This window comes from Atractosteus spatula, chromosome 20 (genome assembly GCF_055471065.1).
Source record: "Atractosteus spatula isolate fAtrSpa1 chromosome 20, fAtrSpa1.hap1, whole genome shotgun sequence".
Classification (NCBI taxonomy): Eukaryota; Metazoa; Chordata; class Actinopteri; order Semionotiformes; family Lepisosteidae; genus Atractosteus; species Atractosteus spatula.
The window spans coordinates 6,750,337-6,774,557 of NC_142725.1; the positions used below are offsets into that span (position 1 = coordinate 6,750,337).

Genomic DNA, 24,221 nt, shown 5'->3' on the forward strand with positions numbered 1-24,221 from the left:
CCTTTCCTCCAGGATACAGTGCATCATCTACTGGCTGAGGAAGATTGTTTGTAGATGGACCTGGGTGAATGGGAAGACAGCCACTGATTCTTTCTCCTGGAGATCAGCTCAGACTGTAAATGGATTCTGTTTCAGTCATGGCTCTGATGTCCTCTCAAATTGGCTCTCCCAAATATGAACCATCCAAGGTTTATTGTTCTGATTGCATCTTTTTATAAGCAGGGTGAGATTCTCCGGATTTTTACCATATACATCTCAACTCTCCCTTATCAAATGTCTTAAGCAAAAGTAAAGGTGATGTTTTTTTTAAAGTTCCGAATATTTTCAGATAAAAATATGCTTAAAAGATCTCTCTTCTTTTGTGCATTCTAACATTCAGGCATCCTATACAAATTATTTATTTTATTCTAGCTTTGAGGGAAACAAGTTTTTATTCTTGCGTCTGAAATGAATACTAACGTCTTCTTTATAACTAAAATAATTAGCTGGCATTCCATTTTAAAGCAAACCTACAAAAGTACAGTTCATCCTTTGGAAGAAAAGCAATCCTGTTCATTTTTTAAACTAGCTCAGCATGTTCATTGTTCTCACTGGGTAATGAATTTTTCACCTCAAGAAACAGTTCCACTCAAATTAAAATACAACCTTTCTTACAATGTGAATGTTTTCAGTCTACAAAGCCGTTGTGCATGAACAGAAATGGGCTATAGAAAATAAATGTTTGTGTGGGTTTTCTCCAAAGTACTCTGGTTTCCTCCCACCTCCCAGAAACATGCTGGTAGGTTAATTGGTTGAATTAAATCTCCCATTCTGTGAGGACACCCTCTTCATTAACTGCCATGTTAGGAGCTACCCTGGCACAATGCCCTAATATAACTGGAAAAAAGTTAAAAGTCAAAGGCTTCGATTCCTTCCTTACCTACTCAGTACCTTGAAAAAGACAATAGTCAGTCTGTAGTCAAAAAGGAAAGTCTGAGAAAAAAAATATTCTGTCCAGAATAAAATTGTTATTAATTTATCAAGGATTATCGGCTTCTGTAAGAAATTACGTCATTAGGTAGGTGTGTATGAGTTCAGTCTCCTTGCTTGTACAGCCACTACATTATGTCATTGTTTGGCAAGAGGTTCCTCTACTGTACTTCAAATTAAATTTAAATAAAGTACTGACCGTTTTTTGTTAAGGAAATGCATTTTTGGTTTTTGCCTCATACTTAGGGGGGAAGAAAAAAGAGCTGATTTTGATTTTTCACAGCTGTGTCACTGGCCCTATTAATACTCTCCCCGTGCGGACAGCAGTTGCTTGTGCCATCTGAGTTAGCGCTCAGTGAATCAGCTTTCAAGGGCTGGGCGAAGCCAGAGGCAGGACTGAGACCACCTCACACTGCCAACCCCTCCTAACTCGTCCAGCCCCACTCTCTCCCTCCCTCCCTCCCTGTCTGCTCCCAACGGTCTTGCCTGCACACTGCTCCTCTCTCCACTCTGCCGTTGGAAGTTTCCTTTGGGAGTCTCCTTGTCCTCGATCCTGCTGGTCTCAGGCTGAGGGCTGTGCCCAGTTGGTGTTGGGGTTCTGAGAAGACGGTCACCATGTGCAGAGTCCAGCTCCTGTTGTGCCTGGCCTTGGTGGGGTCCCTCTGTGCCCTGTCTCACGCAGGTATGTCAGCAGTTCCTCTGAAGGGATCCTCCTGGTGGTTTCTGTTCAATCCTTTTTTCCAAATGCATACCCAAACTCCTCCAAATTCCCAGAGGGCTTCAACTCTTCTGCTGCGGTCGTTTTTTTTGGTGGGGTTGCGGGTTATCTGTTAATACACATTTTAAGACACAAACGCTGTCTTTCTATGCTATGGTCGTTGTTTTAAAGAGTATTGTTTCAGCCTGTTTGCTTGTTCTTTTATAATTGATGGCTCACATGTAACTCTGAGGAGGTGAAATGTGGAAATTCTGGTAACCCTTTTCTGATGATAGATTTTTTGGAGATGGAAATGGCCTTTGGAAATATTTTACAAAGAGAATTTATGAATAAAAGGCTAGTACTAGAGTGACACAAATGGGATAACGCTTCTGTCCACTGACCACGCGCTAGCAACTAACCCTAATGTTGACTGTTCCTGAACCCTAACGCCTGGATCATTTGTAGAAAGTAACTTGTTCTATTGCTAATATTTTAGAACTGTGTTAGTAGCTAAAGTACATTTACAAAGTGTAATGTTGCCACCCCTGTTTGGAAATGTGACCCAGATTCTTAATGGTTTGAGATTATTTTAATATCCGTACATGTTGTAGTTTCAAAGCCCTTTAACCAGAAAGATGTGCTTTTGCCATTGTCTAGTAAGTAGCAGCTTGCATGACTCCGTGCTCTTGAGTATCATTTACCAGGTGTTTTTATCAGGCAGTGTGTTTCTGAGAGACGTGTCCCGCAGGGCTGGAAACAGGCCAGAGGCTGTGTGTCTCACTAGTGTTGCCTTGTGCTGCCAGCGGACGTGCAGTAGAGTCCAGGGCCAGCAGTGAGCTGTGTTTGTTTCATAGTCCCTTCCTCCTGAACGGCGAAGGCCTCAGTCTTGACAGCAGACGTCGGTGTCAGGCTGCGGGTCTGCGGTGCCGGACCATCTTGAAGGGTCCGTGTGGGAAGGGATATCCCTGGGAGGCATGCGACGGGCTGGACAGGCGTCTGAATGATATTCCCTGACCGAATCCAGGGCTGGAGTATGCCTGCCGTCACATGTGGGCGAGAACAGAGAGAGAGAGAGAGAGCTGGTCTATATTTAAGTGTGCTATTTGTGAGCCCAGAGCAGTGTGCTCGGCCGGCCTGTCCCATGACTTCTCCTCAAAATAAGGAGGTCATGTAGGACTGCCAGCCCCACCCCCGCCCCCTGACTCTTCATTAAATCTGGCTCCTGAGTCACAGCCACGTCGCCTGTCTCTGACCCCGCTCCCACCTCGGACAGGTGGTTTCATGTTGCCTTTGCAGGAAAGCCAGGTGGAAACCAGCAAGACTGGTTGCCATAAACCCACAAACACTGAGGAAGACTGGCACCTCCAAGCCCTGACTTACCACACCTGGCTCACCACACCTGGCATACAGGACCTGGTACAGTACATAGCACCTGGTACATAGTACCTGGCACATAACACCTGGCTCACCACACCTGGCACATAGGACCTGGTACAGTACATACTGTAGCACCTGGCACATAACACCTGGTACATACAGCTGTATGCAAAAGTTTGGGCACCCGTTGTCAAATTGCATGTTTCACAGAATCTCTAAGTGAAAAGAAGTTAACACAACCTCTGCAGGGTACAAACTTAAACATGACGCATTTTAATGCACAATTTTTTTGCTGAATTTAACAGATTGGAAAAAAATAAAACGGTGAATGTGACATGTGCAAACGTTCGGGCGCCCTATCAGTCAGTACTTAGCAACACCTCCTCTGGCAGAAATCACAGCTTCCAAACGTTTCTTGCAACCAGCTCACAGTCTTTCTATTCTCGCATTAGAAATTTTTCCCACTCTTCCTAGCAGAACCCTTCTCGCTCAAAAATGTTTTTAGGTCTAATTGCATGCACTGCATGTTTGAGATCTCCCAATCTCAATAATTTCAACTCTGGGGACCAAAACCTTAATCTAAATTCCAAAACCTTAAATTTTCATTCCTGTGAGCACTTCATGGTTGATTTTGAGGTATGTTTCAGATCATTGTCTTGCTGAAATATCCAGCCTCTTTTCAACTTCAGTTTCTTCACTGACTCTGGGACATTAGCTTCTAGGATTTGCTGATATTTAGTAGAATCCATTCCTCCCTCTACCCACACAATATTTCCTGTGCCACTGGCTGCCACACAACCCCAGAGCATAACAGATCCACCCCCAAGCTTAACAGTTGGCAAGGTGTTCTTCACCTGTTCAACAGTTTCTCTCCAAATATACAGTATCTTTTGTGTCTGTAGCCAAAAAGTTCAATTTTTGTTAAAAAAGTCCACAGCACTTTGTTCCAAAAGGTTGGCTTATCTGGTATAAGGTATAAGGTCTGGCTTATCTAAGTATTGTTTTGCATGCTTCAGGTCATAGAAAAGGTTTGCTTCTTACATCTCTTCCTTTCAGATCATTTTTCTGTAAGCAATGCTGTACTGTGTGACCGTGGACCTCTACTCCATTGTCAGCTAAACCTTTCTGCAGGTCCTTTGCAGCGATATGTGGGTTCTGTTTTGCATATCTGACCAGTTTACTATCTGAGATTCTTCTGGGTCTTCCAGATCCTGTCTTAACTTCAACAGTTCCCCTTAACTTCCATTTCTTAATGATGCTTCTGTCAGTGGAAATTCCAAGGTGTAAGCATTCCCCTGCTTTGTAAGACTCAATTCTTTATTTTCAAGTCCTCTGTCAGCTGCTTAGAGGAGCCCATGGTTGTTGAATACAGGCACAACATCATAAGAGATTAGAAGGGTCAGAGTATTTATTCTTCTCTGGAATTTTGAGGCCTTAAAAATGTATTATTGAATCAAACTTTTGCACATGCCACATTGAGTGTTTTATTTGTTTTTCAATCGTTTAAATTCAGCCAATGAATAGTCATTGTGCATTCAGATGTGCAGAAATGTGTCATGTTTAGGTTTGTACCCTGCAGAGGTTGTGTTCACTTCTTTTCAATTAGAGATTCAGTGAAACAAGTGGAATTTGAGCAGAGGTGCCCAAACCTTTGCAAACAACTGTAACACCTGGCACATAACACTTGGCTCACCATGCCTGGCACATACAGATGCCAAAGTTTGTCTGGTGTCCATAAACCAGCAGGAAACACAGATGGAAACTGGCACCTCCAGGCCTGGCACATAACACCTGGCTCACCAAACACATCCTGATTACATGGCTTGTCTGCTCCTTAGACTCTCCACGAGATTTCAAGGAAAAGAGCTGTTCCCCTCCATAGAGCCTGTACCGGAGCTGTAAGCTTTGCTTAGTCCGTTCCTGGTGTCTGGGTATTGAAGAGACATTGGATTTCAATCTGCCTCTGGGTACAGTCAGGGATGCAGGATGTTTCCACAGTCAGTGTCATCCTTTAGCAGGAGGCAGATATCTCCCTGGCCCTGGCCAGTGTACCACACTGCGCCCCTTGGTTTAACTCTGGGGCCTGGTTGTATTAAACACAGTACGTTTCAAACTTGGAGACTTTGACATCCATGTTTGCAACACCCGGAAAGCCAACTTAGGGTCTGATTGACTTTCAGGTTCATGGTTTCTATACATCTACGAATGTAATATTCCTTATACCAAATACCACTGCTTGCTTGTCAGAATCCCCAAATGATATGATATGGTTTAATAGTATTCCAAACATTTTGCATTCTGGAGGGCAAATTAGTGCTCTTCTTCAGAAGACCACAGCCTGAGTACGACCTTGTAACCTTTAGTGGAGATGCGAGTGATCCATTTACACAGCCATGTAGAAAAATATACCTGGTCAATACAGAGAACACACAACAGCAACAGGACACCGGTCTGTATACAACTCGCCAGTCAGCAACAGAGAGATTTCCAACATTGCGCAGTTCTGTAGTAACAGCAGGATGCCATTCAGCACATCTAGCTGCCTTGTTAGTTAGGAGCTAATTGAGCCAAGGACCTCAGTCTGGTATTCCTTCAAAGTAGGGTTACTACATATCTGGATTTTACTGAACACATCCTCCTTTTGGCTCCTTAAATCTCTGTCTGGGCTGTTTTTTCAAGTATCTTAAAATGTCCAGAATCCTACTCTTGTTCTTTAGCCCTAAAGGTTTTCAATTCAAAATGCTTTTTGTGCAAATATCTATTAGTACAAATAGAGCCAGCACTTCTCCCTCTGCTCTTTTTCGATTTAGGAAATCTTCAGTAGAAACCCAGTTTGAAAGAAACCAGGGTACTGGCTATAACAACGTGGCTGAGGGGGTTGTTACAGAACCCTTTCCCGTTCTTTTGTGAAACTGAACAGCAGAAAGCTCTGGAAAAGTGACTTGTTTTGAGCTGATTTCACAAGGAAGAATTCACTGGCCAGCAGACTGATCGTTTCAGCGTTCCTGTGGAGGCTGAGAGTCTGGATGAGGAAGGGTAAAGGCTTTTGTGACACAGTGTCTCTGCTGCCAGGAAGGATGTTGCTTGATGCTATAGCTGTTCCCCCAGTGGGTAAACTGGAGATTGACTCCAGTATTTTTGGCTGTAATGGGAAGCTGTTTGGCAGAGTGGCACACAGTATGGAAATAGATGTGTTCCCTCCAACACGACAGAATATATCCCAGCTGCCTCACACAAGACAACCTCTCCAATACACACACAAGCTCACAGCTCGACAAATATACAAAACCTCTCACACACAGACACCCACACGTATACTGTACACTCACTCTCTCACTGTCTCACACACAGACACTCACTCTCAGTGTTTCAGACAGTCTCTCTCACACACACACTCACTCACTCTCACTCTCTCACTGTCTCACACACAGACACACACTTTCAGTGTCTCACACAGTCTCACACACACACTCACTCTCACTCCCTCACTGTCTCACAGAGCCTCTCACACACAGTGGCAGATGGAGGTTTTCCTGTCTGTGCGCTGGTCTGGAGGCAGCTGCTGCTGTTGGTTTTCTGAGCAGCAGAGTTTCCGCAGGAGTTTGTGTGATTAATGGCTTCTGAATCCCACACAAGCTGTGAACAGGGGTACATTTCCTGCACACAGCGCAGTCAGTAGAGCAGAGAACAGCCTTCTCTAGTGCCCCCCTTTTCCTCTATACCACACTGCGCCCCTTTCCCCTGTACCACACTGTGCCCCTTTCCCCCTGTACCACACTGCACCCCTTTCCCCCTGTACCACACTGCGCCCCCTTTCCCCTGTACCACACTGCGCCCCTTTCCCACATAGGGTTGGGGATATTGTTACTGTCAGTTTGCTTTGAGAGCCATAAGAACAAAGATCTCACACAAACACTTTGCAAGCGACTTTTCATGTCATTGGCTCAGTAAATTTAGTTAGGGATCGCCCTTGTAGATGTTTTTGCCCACAGAAGTGTTTTTTCACGTGTTTTATCAGTATGGAAACAGGCGTGCCTCTGTTACGTCTGTAAAAGTGCCAGATTCTGTCATCGACTCCAGTCTGTGATCCTCTAACTCCTGCAGGAGAATCTGGATCTGACTGTGTGAGTCAGAGCCCTCAGACCGTTGTCTCTATTTAGCGAGCCTTTAATTTTCAAATGTTTTGCAGTTGTTAGTTGTGTTAAACAGAGATGGAGTCTAAGCACTTCTGCTGTGTCGAATAAGATGGTGGTACAATATAGTAAATTATCTTCGGGGGTTAGTAAAATAATAAGAACGATAAACTGAAATAATTCTTGGAGAGGGGGAGAGCCAGTTAAAAATGCTGATCAGGATCATAACAGCGATGTGTCAGGTGTGTCTTCCTGTGTCCCACCATCAGCAGAAGCTAAGACACATGAAGAGAAGATAAGAGAGACAAGGAGATAAGACTCTCATTCCAGCAGTTTGATCCAATTCAGGTTTGCCAAGCTGCAGGTGTTTATGTGAAAGTCGAGCGCATGATTGTGTTTTTTTATTGCTCTGAGTAAGTACAGTATTCGCAGACACACACGTTTGCAGTATTAAACCTGTCCTTTTCCTGCTTTATGATTGTAAATTGTAAGAGGGTGTGCAGCCGGTAAAACCCGAGATGGAACAGACCGATATGCAGTGGGAGTCGGATTTCTGTGTGACCTTATCCTAGCCACCTGGGAACAGTACGTCTTTCTGCGAGGGCGCCAAGAGTGGTGGTCTGGATTTCTGTGCTATTCCCAGAGGTTCCCAAACTGGATTCCACTGAGGGTGGAAGCACCCCCTTCCGGTCCCATTCTTCATCTTCTGCGTCCCTGATCCACCTCCTCTGGCTGTGAGCAGCCCGGGCCGGGAAGCTGCCGAGCCCCAGTTCAGTGACTCACACTGCAGCTGGGGGAGGCAGCACAATGGGGAGGAAGCTGAGTTTGGAGCTCATTGTGTGCCATGAACCTCCTGCACAATACAGGCTGTCCACGCTCAGCCATGCCACAGAGGTCAGCTCCTGGGCAGAGTCCGGGCTCGACAGGGCAGCTGGGGGAGAAACATCTGTCTCCGCCACTCTGCCCTAATCATAGTATCCACCCAACCCACAGAGCAGCAGGACTCGCACGACTGAGCTGCCTCATTCGCGACTTCCTGTGTTCTTCAGGAATATCCTTTCCGTTTGTTTCAGGCCTATTGAAAAACCATGACATGGTCCGGGCTTTGCTGATAGGATATGGGTGGCTCCAGAGATTTGGTGCTATTTTTGAAAAACCATTCTGCTACTCGGCCTTTGTCACAATCTGTGCCCTTTTAAAGTCAGCACGGAACTGTTCTGTAATAAGCAGGCTAAGGCAAGGTCATGGTACAGCAACTCATTTCTGTTACTTGTAGTAAGGCTTTCTGCAGTGAGACTTCTGCCTCAGTTTCAAATCTTCAGTGTTTTGGGGCTGGGATCAATCTACATCGAGAAGAAATACATGTATTTCGTATCCCCGAAAGGCTTCTGAAGGGAAAGGAAACTACCAGTATAATGCGCTGTCGATACCTGGGTATCTGGCCTCTCGCTCTGCTGGCCATTGGCTTAACCATAGTCCCCTCTCTGTTCTCTTTCACCAGCTCCCTACAGCGCCGGGAGCCCGGGTTTTAAGAAGCACTACTGACATCCTGTCTCCTGTTTCAAGACCAGTCTTTCATGCTTGAAAAACCTAATTATCCAGCGGAAACGTCGTTTCTCAGGAGGTTATCAAACACAGAAAGGGCTAAAAGGAGCCGAGCTAATTGCAGTATTTTAAACGTCAGGGTAGTTTTACCTTAACGGAAGGCAGAATCTGTATTTTTTTTTTTTTCATCTGAGACAGAGGGTCATATTCATAAAACATTTTCCACTGCACTTTTTTTTTACACGGTTGAAAAACAAACCCCTAATAGTACGGTGCTTAAAAAAAGGAAACATTGAAACAACTCGCAAAGACTTCTGCTTCTTCGAAATCTTCACCCGACGCTCCGTCTTCAGTGTGATTTTTTTCTGGTTAGCACAAAAAAGTCATGTAATGGGAAGCAAATAATTTATGAGGACAGGCCTTGATCTGCTCCAGGCTGAGTACAGATGACTGCTTCATCTCCTGTTTTAAACCCCTTTTTTTTGCTGGAATAGTTGGTAAGCACAGAGCGTTGCTGTCTAACCACAAACAACTTCCCCGCTTGTCATCAAGAAGATTGTCCACCAGCAAAATCAGAAGGGAAAAAAAAACAGAAATAAAGACCAGTGAAAACCGTAGTGTTCAGGGAATTTGCGGCCCTGCTCTTGCGGTGCTCAGGCCTGGCGTGGCTGTGGGGTTTGGAGCCGAAACAGACAATCGAGTTGGCGAGCAGGGCTCTGTCTGTGGGCAGGCGGCAGGCTGGGCATCAGAGGAGCCCAGGGCAGTGTGTCCGTGCGCTGCCACTGGGGGAGCTGGGACTGTGCAGGGGAGAAAACAGAATCCAAGGAGTTGGAATTTTTACCAGACCTTCCTGGATTTGGGATGTTACTGCTGAAAGCTCGTGGAAAATATGAGAAGCTGGCCATGTAGGAAGATAGAGGGACGTCCCTGGTTATTAACTCCAGCCTGCATTTTATCTCAGATTGCCAACTGGCTTTTACAATAATTAGGGGGTGGGAAAGCTGCACAAGAAATAAGCCGACTGAATTAGAAGGAAAACAGCATCCCGCCAGAGTACTGGTATCAACCACACGGCTGGGCAGCTTGTCCCACGCTCACAAGCCTTTGTGTGAAGAAGTACCTCCTGTTCTCAGTTTTAAATGTGCTTCTACACAGTTCCCACTCCTGCCCTCTGTTGATGTTTCCCTGTTCATCAAAGAATCACAGGATCGTTTCATATTTCCTTTCGATTGAAAACCCCCATCTCGCTAGGAGACATTGCTCAGACACGATCATATGCAGTCAAGCTACATAGTGCTTCTCACTTAGAAGACAGGCTGTAGAAGGATCAATGGGAAAGAGGAGGGCATCTTCAATTGGCATACTTATTGCTTTTCAACGATCAAATAAACACCCATACACACAGAGATTTTACAACGTTGCTCTTAATAATAATATCAGCCTTCATCATACCCTGTTTGATGCATGCAAGGCCTAGCTTGCCATACTTCAATGTGGTTGTGTGTGCTCCATATTGTGCTTGGTGTTGTGCTCCACATACAGTACCTTCTCTCGATATCAAGTCTGTTGCCCTTTTTGAATGGCATGTCTATGCTCCTCGGCGGCATAAGGGGAGGAATTTCCAATGCCCCCCTCGCTCTCCCTGGTGAGACAGACCCAGACATGAGCTGGACACCACGTCCCTGTCTCTCTGCTGTCGGACGTACAGTACAGTACGTGACGGCGTGCCTCTCTGTTGTGCTGTCATTCCACAGCCTCAACTGCTGGCCCAGAGTTCAGCTCGGCATCACCACTAACAACAAGGGAAGAGGGACTAGAGAAAAGAGCTACATCCCAGCCTCCAGAGGAGACAGCCGCAGCTCCTGCAGGCACTACAGTCTTGGTGGGCTCAGCACTCTCCACGAGCACATCGGACCCCGTGAGTACCTCGGTCCCCGCAGGCACAGGGATCAACACGAAGGAGCACAATGAGACAGACGCACCTCACAGCAGCACAGCCCTGCAGAGCACCGATGAGGACAGTCCCACGCCCACAGCACATGTAGAGGTGGAAAATGGTAAGAGCTGCCTGCCCCCCTGCAGTCCTCTCACGCCAATCCATAACAGACTTTTCTGTTTGAGCCCCTGTTTACGTGTGAATATTTAACAGATTCTTAGACATTATTCTTTTTCGGTAGTGGAGCCAGATGGCACCGTGGAGCTTTGGTTAGCATTGCTGTCTCTCAGTGCTGTGCCCTGTGGGTTTACTTCCTGGGGTGCTGTCTGTGTGGAGTTTGCATGTTCTCCCTGGGTTTGCATTTGCTCTGGTTTCCTCCCACAGTCCAAAGCTATACTAGCAGGTGTATAGGCTTCTTGGAAAGTGTCATACTGTCCAGGCTGTATCCTGTCTTGCACATGCTGCTTGCTGAGATACTCAACCTCCCCCATGACCCTGTATTGGATAAAGCAGTTAGAAAATGGGAGGAAGGGTGGATGAGCTCATGAGTGACACATCACAGCCCATTGCCAGGCACGGATAAGGAGCCCAAGTTGGTAACTGTAATATCCGCATAACAATTAGAAGATGACACAATCATCAGTTCATCTCTAACGCAGTCATCAGTTCGTTTTCTCTTAAGAGCCCCTGTTCCAGATTTAGAGCTGTCGTTTGTTTATTCATGCAGCGTTACCACCACAGTCTGTGGTCTCAGCTTGGCACCATCTGGGGAGATTCCTGTCCTCAGAGCGCCCCCTGTGGGGCTCGTACTGCACACTCACCCACTGCCTGTACTGCCTCTGTCATCTGGAGGACCCCAGAGGCAACTCAAGGGAGTCACGGCCAAATTGTTTTGTTCCTATTAGTTGGGCAAGAATGCACGATATAAAGTCAGGATGTTTAGAATCCAACCATCCATCCATTTGATTTCTAAACCGCTTTATCCAGTACAGGATCACAGAGGAGTTGGAACCTGCCCAGGCAAGCACAGGTGTGAAGTAGGATACGTCTGTCCATCACAGGGCACAAACAGACATGGACACACTCACACCAGGGCCAAATTTGCCAGGAGCCAATTAACGAACTTTATACTGTGGGAGAAAACCGGAGCATCTGGAGGAAATGCACGTGAACATGTTCTCTAACGTGAAGGAGACCATGCAAACTCCACCCAGACAGCACCTCAAGTCCAGGGCCCCAGAGCTGCAAGGCAGCAGTGCTCATGACTGCGCCGCCCTGTTTAGAGTCAAACCTGTAAGAAAAATGTATTTTGACACTTAAGCAGTCAGCTTCTGTGGGGGATGTTTTGTGTTCATTTTTCAATCGAGCTGGATGAGGAAATATCCTCCACTTGCAGCCTGCAGACCGTGAGAGGAACCGAGCAGCCACACAGCCGGAGTCTGTGTGTGTCTCACAGGACGGCTCTGCTGCTCCTGTCGGCGAATTTCACTGCCGTCCCTCCCCCCTCTCTCCAGGGACAGACAACACGCTGCTGGTGATAGCGATCGCCGCCGGCGCGGCCTTGGCCGTCATCGTCATCGTCGTTGTGGTCATCATCGTGGTGCGGCGGATGGGCCGATACTCGTGAGTACAAAACCACAGCCGCTCCGCGCCGGACAGGGCCTCTCTGGACCTGGGGACACTCTCTCACACTCTCTGGGCCTGAGGACACTCTCTCACACTCTCTCACACTCTCCGGGCCTGGGGACACTCTCTCACACTATCTCACACTCTGCAGGCCTGGGGACACTCTCTCACACTCTCTCACACTCTCCGGGCCTGGGGACACTCTCTCACACTCTCTCACACTCTCTGGGCCTGGGGACACTCTCTCACACTCTCTCACACTCTCTCACACTCTCTCACACTCTGCAGGCCTGGGGACACTCTCTCACACTCTCTCACACTCTCCAGGCCTGGGGACACTCTCTCACACTCTCTGGGCCTGAGGACACTCTCTCACACTCTCTCACACTCTCCGGGCCTGGGGACACTCTCTCACACTCTCTCACACTCTGCAGGCCTGGGGACACTCTCTCACACTCTCTCACACTCTCCGGGCCTGGGGACACTCTCTCACACTCTGCGGGCCTGGGGACACTCTCTCACACTCTCTCACACTCTCCGGGCCTGGGGACACTCTCTCACACTCTCTCACACTCTCTCACACTCTCTCACACTCTGCGGGCCTGGGGACACTCTCTCACACTCTCTCACACTCTCCGGGCCTGGGGACACTCTCTCACACTCTCTCACACTCTCCGGGCCTGGGGACACTCTCTCACACTCTGCGGGCCTGGGGACACTCTCTCACACTCTCTCACACTCTCCGGGCCTGGGGACACTCTCTCACACTCTCTCACACTCTCCGGGCCTGGGGACACTCTCTCACACTCTCCTGGCCTGGGGACACTCTCTCACACTCTCTCACACTCTCCGGGCCTGGGGACACTCTCTCACACTCTCTCACACTCTCCGGGCCTGGGGACACTCTCTCACACTCTCTGGGCCTGAGGACACTCTCTCACACTATCTCACACTCTCTCACACTCTCTCACACTCTCCGGGCCTGGGGACACTCTCTCACACTCTCTGGGCCTGAGGACACTCTCTCACACTATCTCACACTCTGCGGGCCTGGGGACACTCTCTCACACTCTGCGGGCCTGGGGACACTCTCTCACACTCTCTCACACTCTCCGGGCCTGGGGACACTCTCTCACACTCTCTCACACTCTCCGGGCCTGGGGACACTCTCTCACACTCTCTGGGCCTGGGGACACTCTCTCACACTCACGAGGCTTGGGGACACTCTCTCACACTCTCTCACACTCTCTGGGCCTGGGGACACTCTCTCACACTCTCTCACACTCTCTGGGCTTGGGGACACTCTCTCACACTCTCTCACACTCTCTCACACTCTCTGGGCCTGGGGACACTCTCTCACACTCTCTCACACTCTCTCACACTCTCTGGGCCTGGGGACACTCTCTCACACTCTCTCACACTCTCCGGGCCTGGGGACACTCTCTCACACTCTCTCACACTCTCCGGGCCTGGGGACACTCTCTCACACTCTGCGGGCCTGGGGACACTCTCTCACACTCTCTCACACTCTCCGGGCCTGGGGACACTCTCTCACACTCTCTCACACTCTCCGGGCCTGGGGACACTCTCTCACACTCTCCTGGCCTGGGGACACTCTCTCACACTCTCTCACACTCTCCGGGCCTGGGGACACTCTCTCACACTCTCTCACACTCTCCGGGCCTGGGGACACTCTCTCACACTCTCTGGGCCTGAGGACACTCTCTCACACTATCTCACACTCTCTCACACTCTCTCACACTCTCTCACACTCTCTCACACTCTCCGGGCCTGGGGACACTCTCTCACACTCTCTGGGCCTGAGGACACTCTCTCACACTATCTCACACTCTGCGGGCCTGGGGACACTCTCTCACACTCTGCGGGCCTGGGGACACTCTCTCACACTCTCTCACACTCTCCGGGCCTGGGGACACTCTCTCACACTCTCTCACACTCTCCGGGCCTGGGGACACTCTCTCACACTCTCTGGGCCTGGGGACACTCTCTCACACTCACGAGGCTTGGGGACACTCTCTCACACTCTCTCACACTCTCTCACACTCTCTGGGCCTGGGGACACTCTCTCACACTCTCTCACACTCTCTGGGCCTGGGGACACTCTCTCACACTCTCTCACACTCTCTGGGCCTGGGGACACTCTCTCACACTCTCTCACACTCTCTGGGCCTGGGGACACTCTCTCACACTCTCTGGGCCTGGGGACACTCTCTCACACTCACGAGGCTTGGGGACACTCTCTCACACTCTCTCACACTCTCTGGGCCTGGGGACACTCTCTCACACTCTCTCACACTCTCTGGGCTTTGGGACACTCTCTCACACTCTCTCACACTCTCTCACACTCTCTGGGCCTGGGGACACTCTCTCACACTCTCTCACACTCTCTGGGCCTGGGGACACTCTCTCACACTCTCTCACACTCTCTCACACTCTCTGGGCCTGGGGACACTCTCTCACACTCTCTCACACTCTCTCACACTCTCTGGGCCTGGGGACACTCTCTCACACTCTCTCACACTCTTTCACACTCTCTGGGCCTGGGGACAGACACACCAGCTCTGAAAAGCCCAGCTTTGCTCAGGAGCAAATACAGTGCAAACACTTCCTTTAGTTTTGCCTGGGAATCAGCAAGTCTTCTACTACTACTACTACTACTACTACTACTACTACTACTACTACTACTACAGGTACTGCTGCTGCAATTACTTGCTGTTTTTGCTATCAATTCTGCAACTGCTACCAGTACTTCTGCTACTACTACAGTATTGCCACAAGTGGCATTATTATATACTGTATAACTGGGCATTTAGAGCACGTTGATATCCCGAGTGACGTAAGTGTGAAATCAGTGCATGAACTGCAAGGTCATTGAGCAGGTCCTCAGTTTTACCTCTCAGCTGATGAACAAGGCACAGGGAGGTCCGGTGGCTCTTAGCAGGACACGCAGCATGTCCACAGATGAGCTGGGGTTTGTATGGGGAAGCTCTTGTTTAACCAGCGCTTGTCAAACAGTGTGATAGTCTGGATTACAGTGTCTGCATTACAGTGCAGAGACAGCAACTGTAATGTACTGTAAGTACCTCAGCATTATCTCTCATTTCCTCTTCTGATCACTGGTGCTCTCCGTAGAGACCCCTAATATCTTTCAGGTTTCTTAACCTTGACTTGCCAGCCGTTGCACAAGCTTGTGGTCAAAGACAAGCTTCAGCAGCGCAGGGGCCTCTCGGTCCAGTGCACCCCAGTGCAACTCCTCTCAAATCGCAGCATCCCTGCGCCTCTGCTGCAGAGTGAGGCGGCTGTCCTACCGCACTGCTGGCCCTTGTGAGTGCTGGAGAGCTCTGTGTTCGGTGGTGGTCAGCCTCTGGGCTTGATGGATCCAGATGGGTGTGGCACTTCCTGACAGGACAGGGCTGAATTTCGTACTCCTGACTGATAGCAGGGCCAAGCTTCAAACTCCATAACAGACATTTTCCCTGCCAAACCTGCGCCGCCATTTCACTGTTTCTGCGAGAAGCAGTTTCTAACAAAAAGGGAAAACATGCAAAATCCATAAGAGCAACCCCAGAAAAATATCAGTCATTTTCGAAACGTTTTCCTAAAATGAAACCATTCTTAGCAAAAGCGAGCGAAAACGGACCGCAGGATGGGGATCAGGGCCAGTTGGATCTAGGAGTACTGGAAGCAAATATTTCTTAGCCTCTACTCTTCCTCTCAGTCTCCCAGCACACCCCATCAACATCGATTAGAGACGTCGTGCTGCTCTGTCATGCCTCACAGTGGCACTCTGGGAGTCTCTTGGCCTGCGATACCGTAGTCGGATTGTCGTACTTCTAAAGGAACCTTCCGGATGAAGGCTGTGGCAGGAGGCAGGGGCGCTGAGATCCAACTCGGGCCCCTGGGCAGACAACCTTTCCAGACCCCTGCATTGTTTGAATATTGGTTTTAAATGTACCGGAGTGATAAATGGCAACACAAAGTAAATGACCATGCTAATCGTGTTATTGTGAATACCCTGACAGCACACAATCTAAACGTCACAGTAAACGCCAACAAACCGAAGGCCTATGACTGTAAGACAGCCAGAACATTATGGTGAATAACACTCACTAGTTTATGCCATTGAAAACAGAAAAACGCTGTAATGTAATTTGTAAACTAGGTGAATGTGTCGTGTTCGAAACTGTGCATATAAATCGTGCCAGTACCACGTTAAGATTACTACCCAAACAGTCGTTAAACTAAAAGCACAGCACTGCAGTACCAGTCATACAAATGACTACAGCGGGGCTTTGCGTGCTTTGCGATTTGTGAAAAGTTCTATGACGCTATCAAAATCTCATGTTGTGGCGAGGCGGGTCTCCACTGCCAGGGCTCCTAAGCTGCTTAGCGACCTTGACACATCGTGGACCGCAAAACGGTTTTTACTCTGGCCAGAGCGCTGAATGAACCTTCCGCCTGCGAAGGGAAAGCGTCTGTAGTCATTTTAACCACGGCTCATCGGGATGGCCGAGCGATCTAGGGCGCCAGAATCAAGGACTCGTGTCTTTTCAATTTGCTTGGGTGTTCTGGTCTCCGGATGGAGGCGTGGGTTCAAATCCCACTCCTAACGGCAACGCTTTCCGGGGCAGAGCGGTGGCTCCGTGGCTCAGGATCTGCGCCTGTGGCTGGAAGGTTGCCAGTTCAAATCCCGCGGCCGGCAGAGGAATCCTACTCCATTGGGCCCCTGAGCAAGGCCCTTAGCCCCAGCTGCTCCAGGGGCGCCGTATAAATGGCTGACCCTGCGCTCTGACCCCCAGCTTCTCTCTCCCTGTCTGTGTGTCTGTTTGTCTCATGGAGAGCAAGCTGGGGTATGCGAAAAGATAAATTCCTAATGCCTAAATAAAGTGATCTGATCTGTAACTGGAAAATCTGCAACGCGCTAACATTGTTCATCATAATGAGACAGAGACCTTCAGAGACCCACGGGCCCCAGGGTCACACCCCCACCCTGACCTCCCCCTGGCAGGAGCAGCTGAAGCGCACGGAGGGCTGTCAGCCGCAGTGTGGAGCGAGGAAGGGTAAGGAAGGTGATTCAACATCCCTTCACCTGCTCCTGCTAGGAGGCCTCAGCCGCCAGTGTGGTGCCCGTGCGAAGCTGTCAGAGAGCCTCCTGCCACCGCCGAATCCCTCGGCAACCGCGCACGGAGTCTCGCCACAGGAGGGGGCTCGGGGTCCCCCTCTGCCTGCTCTCTGCGGCAAAGCCGAAAGAAACAAACGAGCTGATCTCCAGCAGCAGGGCTGCCGGCTGCTGGAATTAATTCGCTCCTGTCGTTCCTGGTTGAATAATTTAACAGCGCTGAAGAATGAAGGAGGGGACGGCAGCATTTTTTACCCTCTGAGAACAGCTGACACGGCAGCGCACTGTATTGAAGCACCTCCTTGAGCTGAATCTGCTCTGAGTGCTGATTCGATAGGTTTGCACTTAGACTTTCCAGGATATGAGGAGCGAGAGGGGCTGCATGGCATAAACTCACTGGGGACACCTGCCTTCCTCATCGAGGACGTGAGTGAGACTGATGCAGAACGCTGAAGAAAAAGTAGCTGTGCTCACAGCGCGGGGGCCCCAGGTTCAATTCCTGGGGTGCTCTCTGTGTGGAGTTTGCATGTTCTCTTTGTGTTTTAGTGGGTTTCCTCTGGATACTGCGGTTTCCTCCCACAGTCCAAAGACATGCTGGTAGGTTAATGAGCTTCTGGGACACTGTGCCCTGCTGTGAGTGTGTGTGTGAGACGTGTGTCCAATAATGGACTGGCGTCCCATCCAGGGGTGCACTCCCTCTTGTGTCCATCGGTTGCTGGGATAGGCTCTGGCTCCCCCGTGACTCTGTACTGGATAAAGCGGTTAGAAAATGGTCTGATGGATAAATGATGTTTGATTTGCCGTTAGCAGTTCCAAGCGATATGAATGAGAAAATGTTAGATTTCATTTTTCATAAAATAGTATGTGTTTATGCTTCAGCGTATGAATCGATCCAGTTGTGATAAGCATGTTTTGTTTCTGTTTAAAGCCCATGGTGTCATAGTGTCGCCTTCACTATGGTTGAAGACAAGCTCAACCTCACTGCCTTGTCGAATGTGTTGTCTCTAATCATCATCACAGGTGCTGCTCTCGATTGGATGTAGCAAACAGTTCTCACAGCACTGAAGCAGTGACGAGCTTCTGTTCTGTCCCTTGTCTAGTTCAGTAAAGGCATTGTCTCAACAGTGAGTGTCACAGGCAACTATATCTAGGGATTTGTTTTTATCACAAGAGAAGGCTGATATAATCTGAACCTGGCTTGAACACCATGTACAGCTGAGGTTAGCAGCTCGCACCCTATACCATGACTGAGCGAAGAATTTAAAGAAAAGCTGGTGTCCAGCTCTGTAACCCAGACCTGTCAAGCAGAGGGAGTTCAGGTGGGGAGCTGGATCAGCATGTGCAGTCTGCAAAGGAACAAGTAATAGGTTTATTGCCTGCTGAAAAGAGAAGAGGGAAAACACAACGTTTTCACCTGAAGAAGGCTTCACAGCCGAAAACGTTGTGTTTTCTCTCGTCTCTTTTGAGTGCGTCAAGCAGAAGACCTTTCATCTCTTCCTCTCCTGCTCGAGGTGTGAGTTACTGAAAAACTGGCCTCTGTCCCTCAGTGGAATACTGTAGTTTCTTCACTTGCTAGTACAGTGCTGTTTGTGGTTGTTTGGAGCTGTAGTCAATCAGATGAACTGCAGTGAAATGAAGTATTATACAGACTGAAATTAATAAAAAATCAGTATCTGAAATCTTCTACAGTAAAATGAAATCCTCAATATCTTACTTGGATCCTATTCCCACTGTTGCATATGATCAATGAATTCAAGATCTGGACTTGTTCATTTGAACCTTAAATGTTCTGTTATTATCCATTTGTTAAAAACAGAACTATTTTGTACACTGAAACCACTCTTGTTTGCATTAGTAGTGATTTGCTGGTGACTGCTCTGGCTTTTAATTTAATTCTTATCCATCTGGAACTTTCTCCTGCTTTTAACACTGTTGATAGTGCCATCTAGCTGAATATATTAGATAGGGTAATTGAAATGACTGAAACTGCTTTGTCAAAGTTTCAATCTTATCTAACTGATCTATAACGATTTGTTTGAATTCGGCTTTATTCCTCCTTGGGAAAGTTTATCATGTGTACTGCAGTGCTCAGTTTTGATCTGTTTCTTTTCAGTGTACATATTTTACCATTGGGTTACCTCTCTGTGCTGGGGTCCTGGGTTCAATTCTGGACCTGAGGTGCTATCTGTGTGAAGTTTGTGTGTTCTCCCCATGTTTGCAGGGTTTCGTTTGGTATGTTAACAAAGACATACTGGTATGAGTTCAAATATATAACCAGTTTGTTAACCAGCTTCTGGGATAAGTGGCCCTGGTGTAAGTGTGTGCTTGTCTGTGTGTCTGTGTAGCCCTGTGATGGACTGGCGTCCCATCCAGGGTGTACCCTGCCTTGTGCCTGATGTCTGCTGAGATAGGATACAGCTCCTCCATGACACTGTACTGGAAGAAGCAGTTAAAAAATGGATCGAGGGAATGGGTTACCACTGGGTTAGAGTCATAAGCACATAGGCATCAGCTGTCATTGAATACATGAATCCTGGCATTTATCAAGCTCTGTCTGCCTTGTCGAACTCTTTGGTGGATAAGTTTATGCTAAAAAAAATGATGCAATAAAATGTTTTACTTATGGACTCGACTCTTAACAAGAACAGAAGTTGAGCTAATACCTGCTTTTTCCAGGCTTGATTATTACCATGCAGTGCTCACAGGCAGTTCCAAACATTCTTAAGTTGCAGCATATCCAGATCCCAGCTGCTCAGCTCCTGGCTAAAACTAAAGTGCATGAGTACACTGCTTTTTAGCTTTCTTGTGCTGGTTCCCTTGGCTGTGCATCTTTAATTGCTCGACTGGTTGGGCTCCCGTCTACATCGGTGAACTGGTAGCTAACTACACACCTGAACATTGTTTGTGCTCTTCAAACTCTGACATGGGAGACAGTACTTTGTGTTCTTCTGCTCCAAGGTAGTGGAATGATCACCCAGCCCATGTTAGACCGGGGGGGCTTTTTCAAACTCAGTAGTGCAGCAAGGACACAGGATCACAATCAGGAAGTGTGAGGGAGTGACATATTGGATGGAGAACAGGAGAAACATCTTTACACAAGTAAAGCTGACGTGGGCTTCCCAGTCATATGTTTGGGGCACAAACTCTCCTTTAACTTCGGTAGTAAACTACCATTTTCATTAATATTTTACAGTAAAATGAAGAAACAGTTTGAAACAGTGGTGGTTTCAGTCCACTGTTTCCTTACCACCATGAATGAGGAGCTGCAGGAATGAAGTTTTTTTGCTTGACGGTGGTGAGGGTGGCAGTGGCTGACCCAGCCCGCCCTCTCACTCTCCTTCCTCTTCCTCTTCCAGCCCCTGAGCAGACAAGCCGGCCACAGGAAGCCCGCCCAGCGTTCTGGAAGCAGGACAGTGTCATTTCCTGTCAAACACCAACATCATCCCGACGGCCACATAGAACAGCCAGGATTCTAGAATGTCTCTTGGAGGGGAGGAATGCTGCCCCCTGGAGGACACACTGAAACACTGCAGCCTTCAGCACAGTCTCATATCCCTTACAGATATGACTCTGAATGGCAGGATCTGTAAACACATTTTTAAAAATCTGCCTTGCAGTCACAAAGCCCACATTATCAGAGTTCATTGGCTCCAATAGTTTACATTGGCAACCACAAATTAAAGAACAAACAAAAGAGCAGATTCCTTGAAACCCCCCTTAAAGCAAATATTAAATATTGATTTAGAGGAGGACCATCATACACTACATGAATAGACAGAGAGGAGAATTATTGGTAAGTTCTTAGTCATTTATGAACATGAAGTAAGAAACCACAACAGAAGAATATAATTAGAAAATCACATCTAATAATGGATGTGACCACAACCTACAGTAAAATACTCCTCACGCTACAAATGAGATTTTACATCCTAAATTGGGTGTGTTTGACTCCTGGAATGTAGTGTCTATTTTTGGCAGTTCCTTACTTCATGATTGTGACTAACCAAAGACGAGACTGGTGATTTCACCTCTGGCAGTGTATTCATGGGCTATTGTACAGCTCTGCTCTAGCCCCACACACAGTTTACACGCAGTTTCAGCAAAAATGTTTTTTTTCCCAACTAAATGTAGTTTGAAAAATCACAAATTAGCCTGTAAAAAGCGAGCCGTGTTTTGCTAAACCATCTTGAGGTACACAGAGTGCGCATCTTGTAATTATGTAATGATGTGTTATAGCTAATCTGTGCAACACTGTCCGTGGAACGCTTGGCACTATGTACTCTACTGGGTTAAATGCCTCAGTTTCCCCTAAAACAGGGCCATGAAGAAGCTATTTAATCACACTCACCTCCTACCAAACCCCTAACTCCTACTGTAGTTCTTCTCCAGTCGCTCAGAGAGTGGAAAAGGTTGAAGATATGTGTCTTGACCCTGTGTTTGTGAACCAAGGTACCCGATGAATATTCCCCATTCTTCAACGCTGCTCTTCTCCTGTTGAGTCATGAAAGTGTGCAGGTTTCTAAGCAGGAGTGCAGTCCACTTGTAGAGCTTCATTCAAATTATTCTCCTCTGCAGTAACGAGGCCAAACCTTTTTAGTCAATTTCATCCTAATCTGGTGAAACAAACCTCGAAGAGCTAGTCTTAAACATTTGTTTTCCTGTTAACGGGAGTAAGAGTTCGAGTAAGTGTCTAGGTACAAGCCTTAGTCAGTTATCAGTGCACGACGTTAATCTGAACTGCTTGTTGAAGTGTTCCCGATAGGCTGTGATGTTCTGCTGAGGCTTCACAATGCGCCTCTGCTTCACATACTGTACAAACTCTAGGCCTTTGTTTGTCGCAGGGTTAAATTGTTGCAGTTGAGTTTGTTTCCTTCTGTAATTGCAATATTTTCTTCTTTTACTGTTTGAAACAAAATAAAGAAACACAATGTGTCCTCTGTGGTGAAGACTGCTTTCTTTTACCAACTGCTTTCAAAGGGGGCAAGAGCTTCATTAAGTCTGTGCTCAGGACCGAAGCCGCTGGACTTTTTCAGAGAATCTGTTATCCTCTAGTTTCCAGTCTCCACCCAAATGCGGGCTCTTTGTTCACTGCTTATCTAGAGCTGGCTTATTCCTAGTAAGAGCTGGGCAGAACCAACACAGCTCACCTCCCAGTCAACGCCATTCCTGTAGTCATTGGCAACCTTGTGCTGTGGGGATGCTTCCTCACAGCAGGCACTGGAAAATGTGTTAGGATTGAAGGGAACGTTGTGGGAAATACTAGAAGACTCGGTTCAGTCCTTTAAAGGCTAAAAAATGGGGAAGATATTCACCTTTTCCGAAAAGGTCCAAATGCTGATGCAATTAACATTTTTCCTTTTTTTTTTGGTTTTTGCCAATATTTACTGTAACTTATCTTGCCCTTAGGAGCCTTCGGTTTGTACATTCAGGGTTTTGAATAAACTATTAAACACAGAAGTTGTAATTTCACTAAATGGGACACCATAGGAAGGTTATGAATACTTTTGCCTGGCACTGTATATATAGTACACTGTAACTGAGATATCATAGATTTTTTTTCAGCAGTGTGCACACACACAGCTTTACAGAAACCAAAAAGAGGAAGTTGAGACTTAGGGAGAAACCAGAACAGCAAAGCAATTAGAATTTCTTGCATTTATATAGCATTTTTAAACCCAAAAGACAAGAATGTCTTTTCCACTACTGAAATACAGCTCCCACCTGGGTGACACACAGGAGCCCCACTGCACAGCAGCTCAGATGGAGGTGTGAGAAATTGCTTCACAGATTCAATTAAAATGAACCTTTTAGGGTGGTTGTCCGACTGTACAAGCTTCAGAGTGGACCTGAGACAGGAAACCAGGGTAATAGGTAGTACACACCCCATTCTCCTGGGAACCTGGATAGGGCTGAAGTATCCTATGGTCAGAGAGCCAGTTTTCTGGGATGGCCGAATTCTCTTCTGTCTCTTCATGTCTGCTATGAAGTCAGAGTGTCTGTAATCAAACCCTGGGTGGAGCAGGGCTGTGCTCATTGAAGAACGTACAGGAGAGTAAGTGAACCGTTCGCACAGTGATCGTATTTGAGTCCTTGGACAACCGAATGTAATTGGCATTAGTTCTTCCAGATTAAAGCCTTTACATTAGTGCACGTTTGGTCCTGTAATCTGTAATAGGAAGCAGTACAAAGCTCTTAAGCAATGTGAACAACAGTTCATTTGTAAATAGCAGCAGAACTGATTGTTCTTTTAAAAATTTCAGCGAACCATGCATCTATTTTCTAAACCGCTTTATTCAGTACACGGTCACAGGGAAGTCGGAGCCTATCCCAGCAAGCAACATGCACAGGCGGGATACACCCTGGACATGATAGTCCATTGGCAAGCCAGACACAAACACTTTAATTTGCCAATAAAATTACCAGCATATCTTTGGACGGAGGGAAGAAACTGGAGCAGCTGAAGGAAAGCCATGAAAACCCGAGGAGAGCATGCAAACTCCATCCAGATAGTACACCAGGAACTGGACCCAGGTCCCCTGTGCTTTGAGGCAGCAATTCTAACCACTGCGCCACAATTTGAAACATTTAAAAGAGAATGTGAAAGGAAATAAACAACAGAAGGGCATTTGCTTCATCATGCTCTATTGGATGCTCATAGCTTACTAAGTTTAAGATTGCATCCAAGCTTTTCTTGAAGGATCCTAGGGAACTGGCTTGGTATAGCTGGGCATTTTATTCTAGACAACGCCCACCCTATGTGCAGAGAAATGGTGCCTGATTGCAGTCCCAAATGTG

At 47.5% G+C, this 24,221-nt stretch overlaps 1 protein-coding gene across 1 annotated transcript; it reads left to right on the top strand.

Annotated features, from left to right (window-relative positions):
* The first annotated feature begins 1,438 nt into the window (after positions 1 to 1,438).
* pdpn (podoplanin) lies at positions 1,439 to 22,359 on the top strand. Its single transcript, XM_088938039.1, has 4 exons — positions 1,439 to 1,651; positions 10,479 to 10,781; positions 12,175 to 12,283; positions 20,783 to 22,359. Exons 1-4 carry the CDS (start codon positions 1,585 to 1,587, stop codon positions 20,787 to 20,789), a joined length of 486 nt encoding a protein of 161 aa, XP_088794165.1. The 5' UTR covers positions 1,439 to 1,584; the 3' UTR covers positions 20,790 to 22,359.
* Positions 22,360 to 24,221: the final 1,862 nt, after the last annotated feature.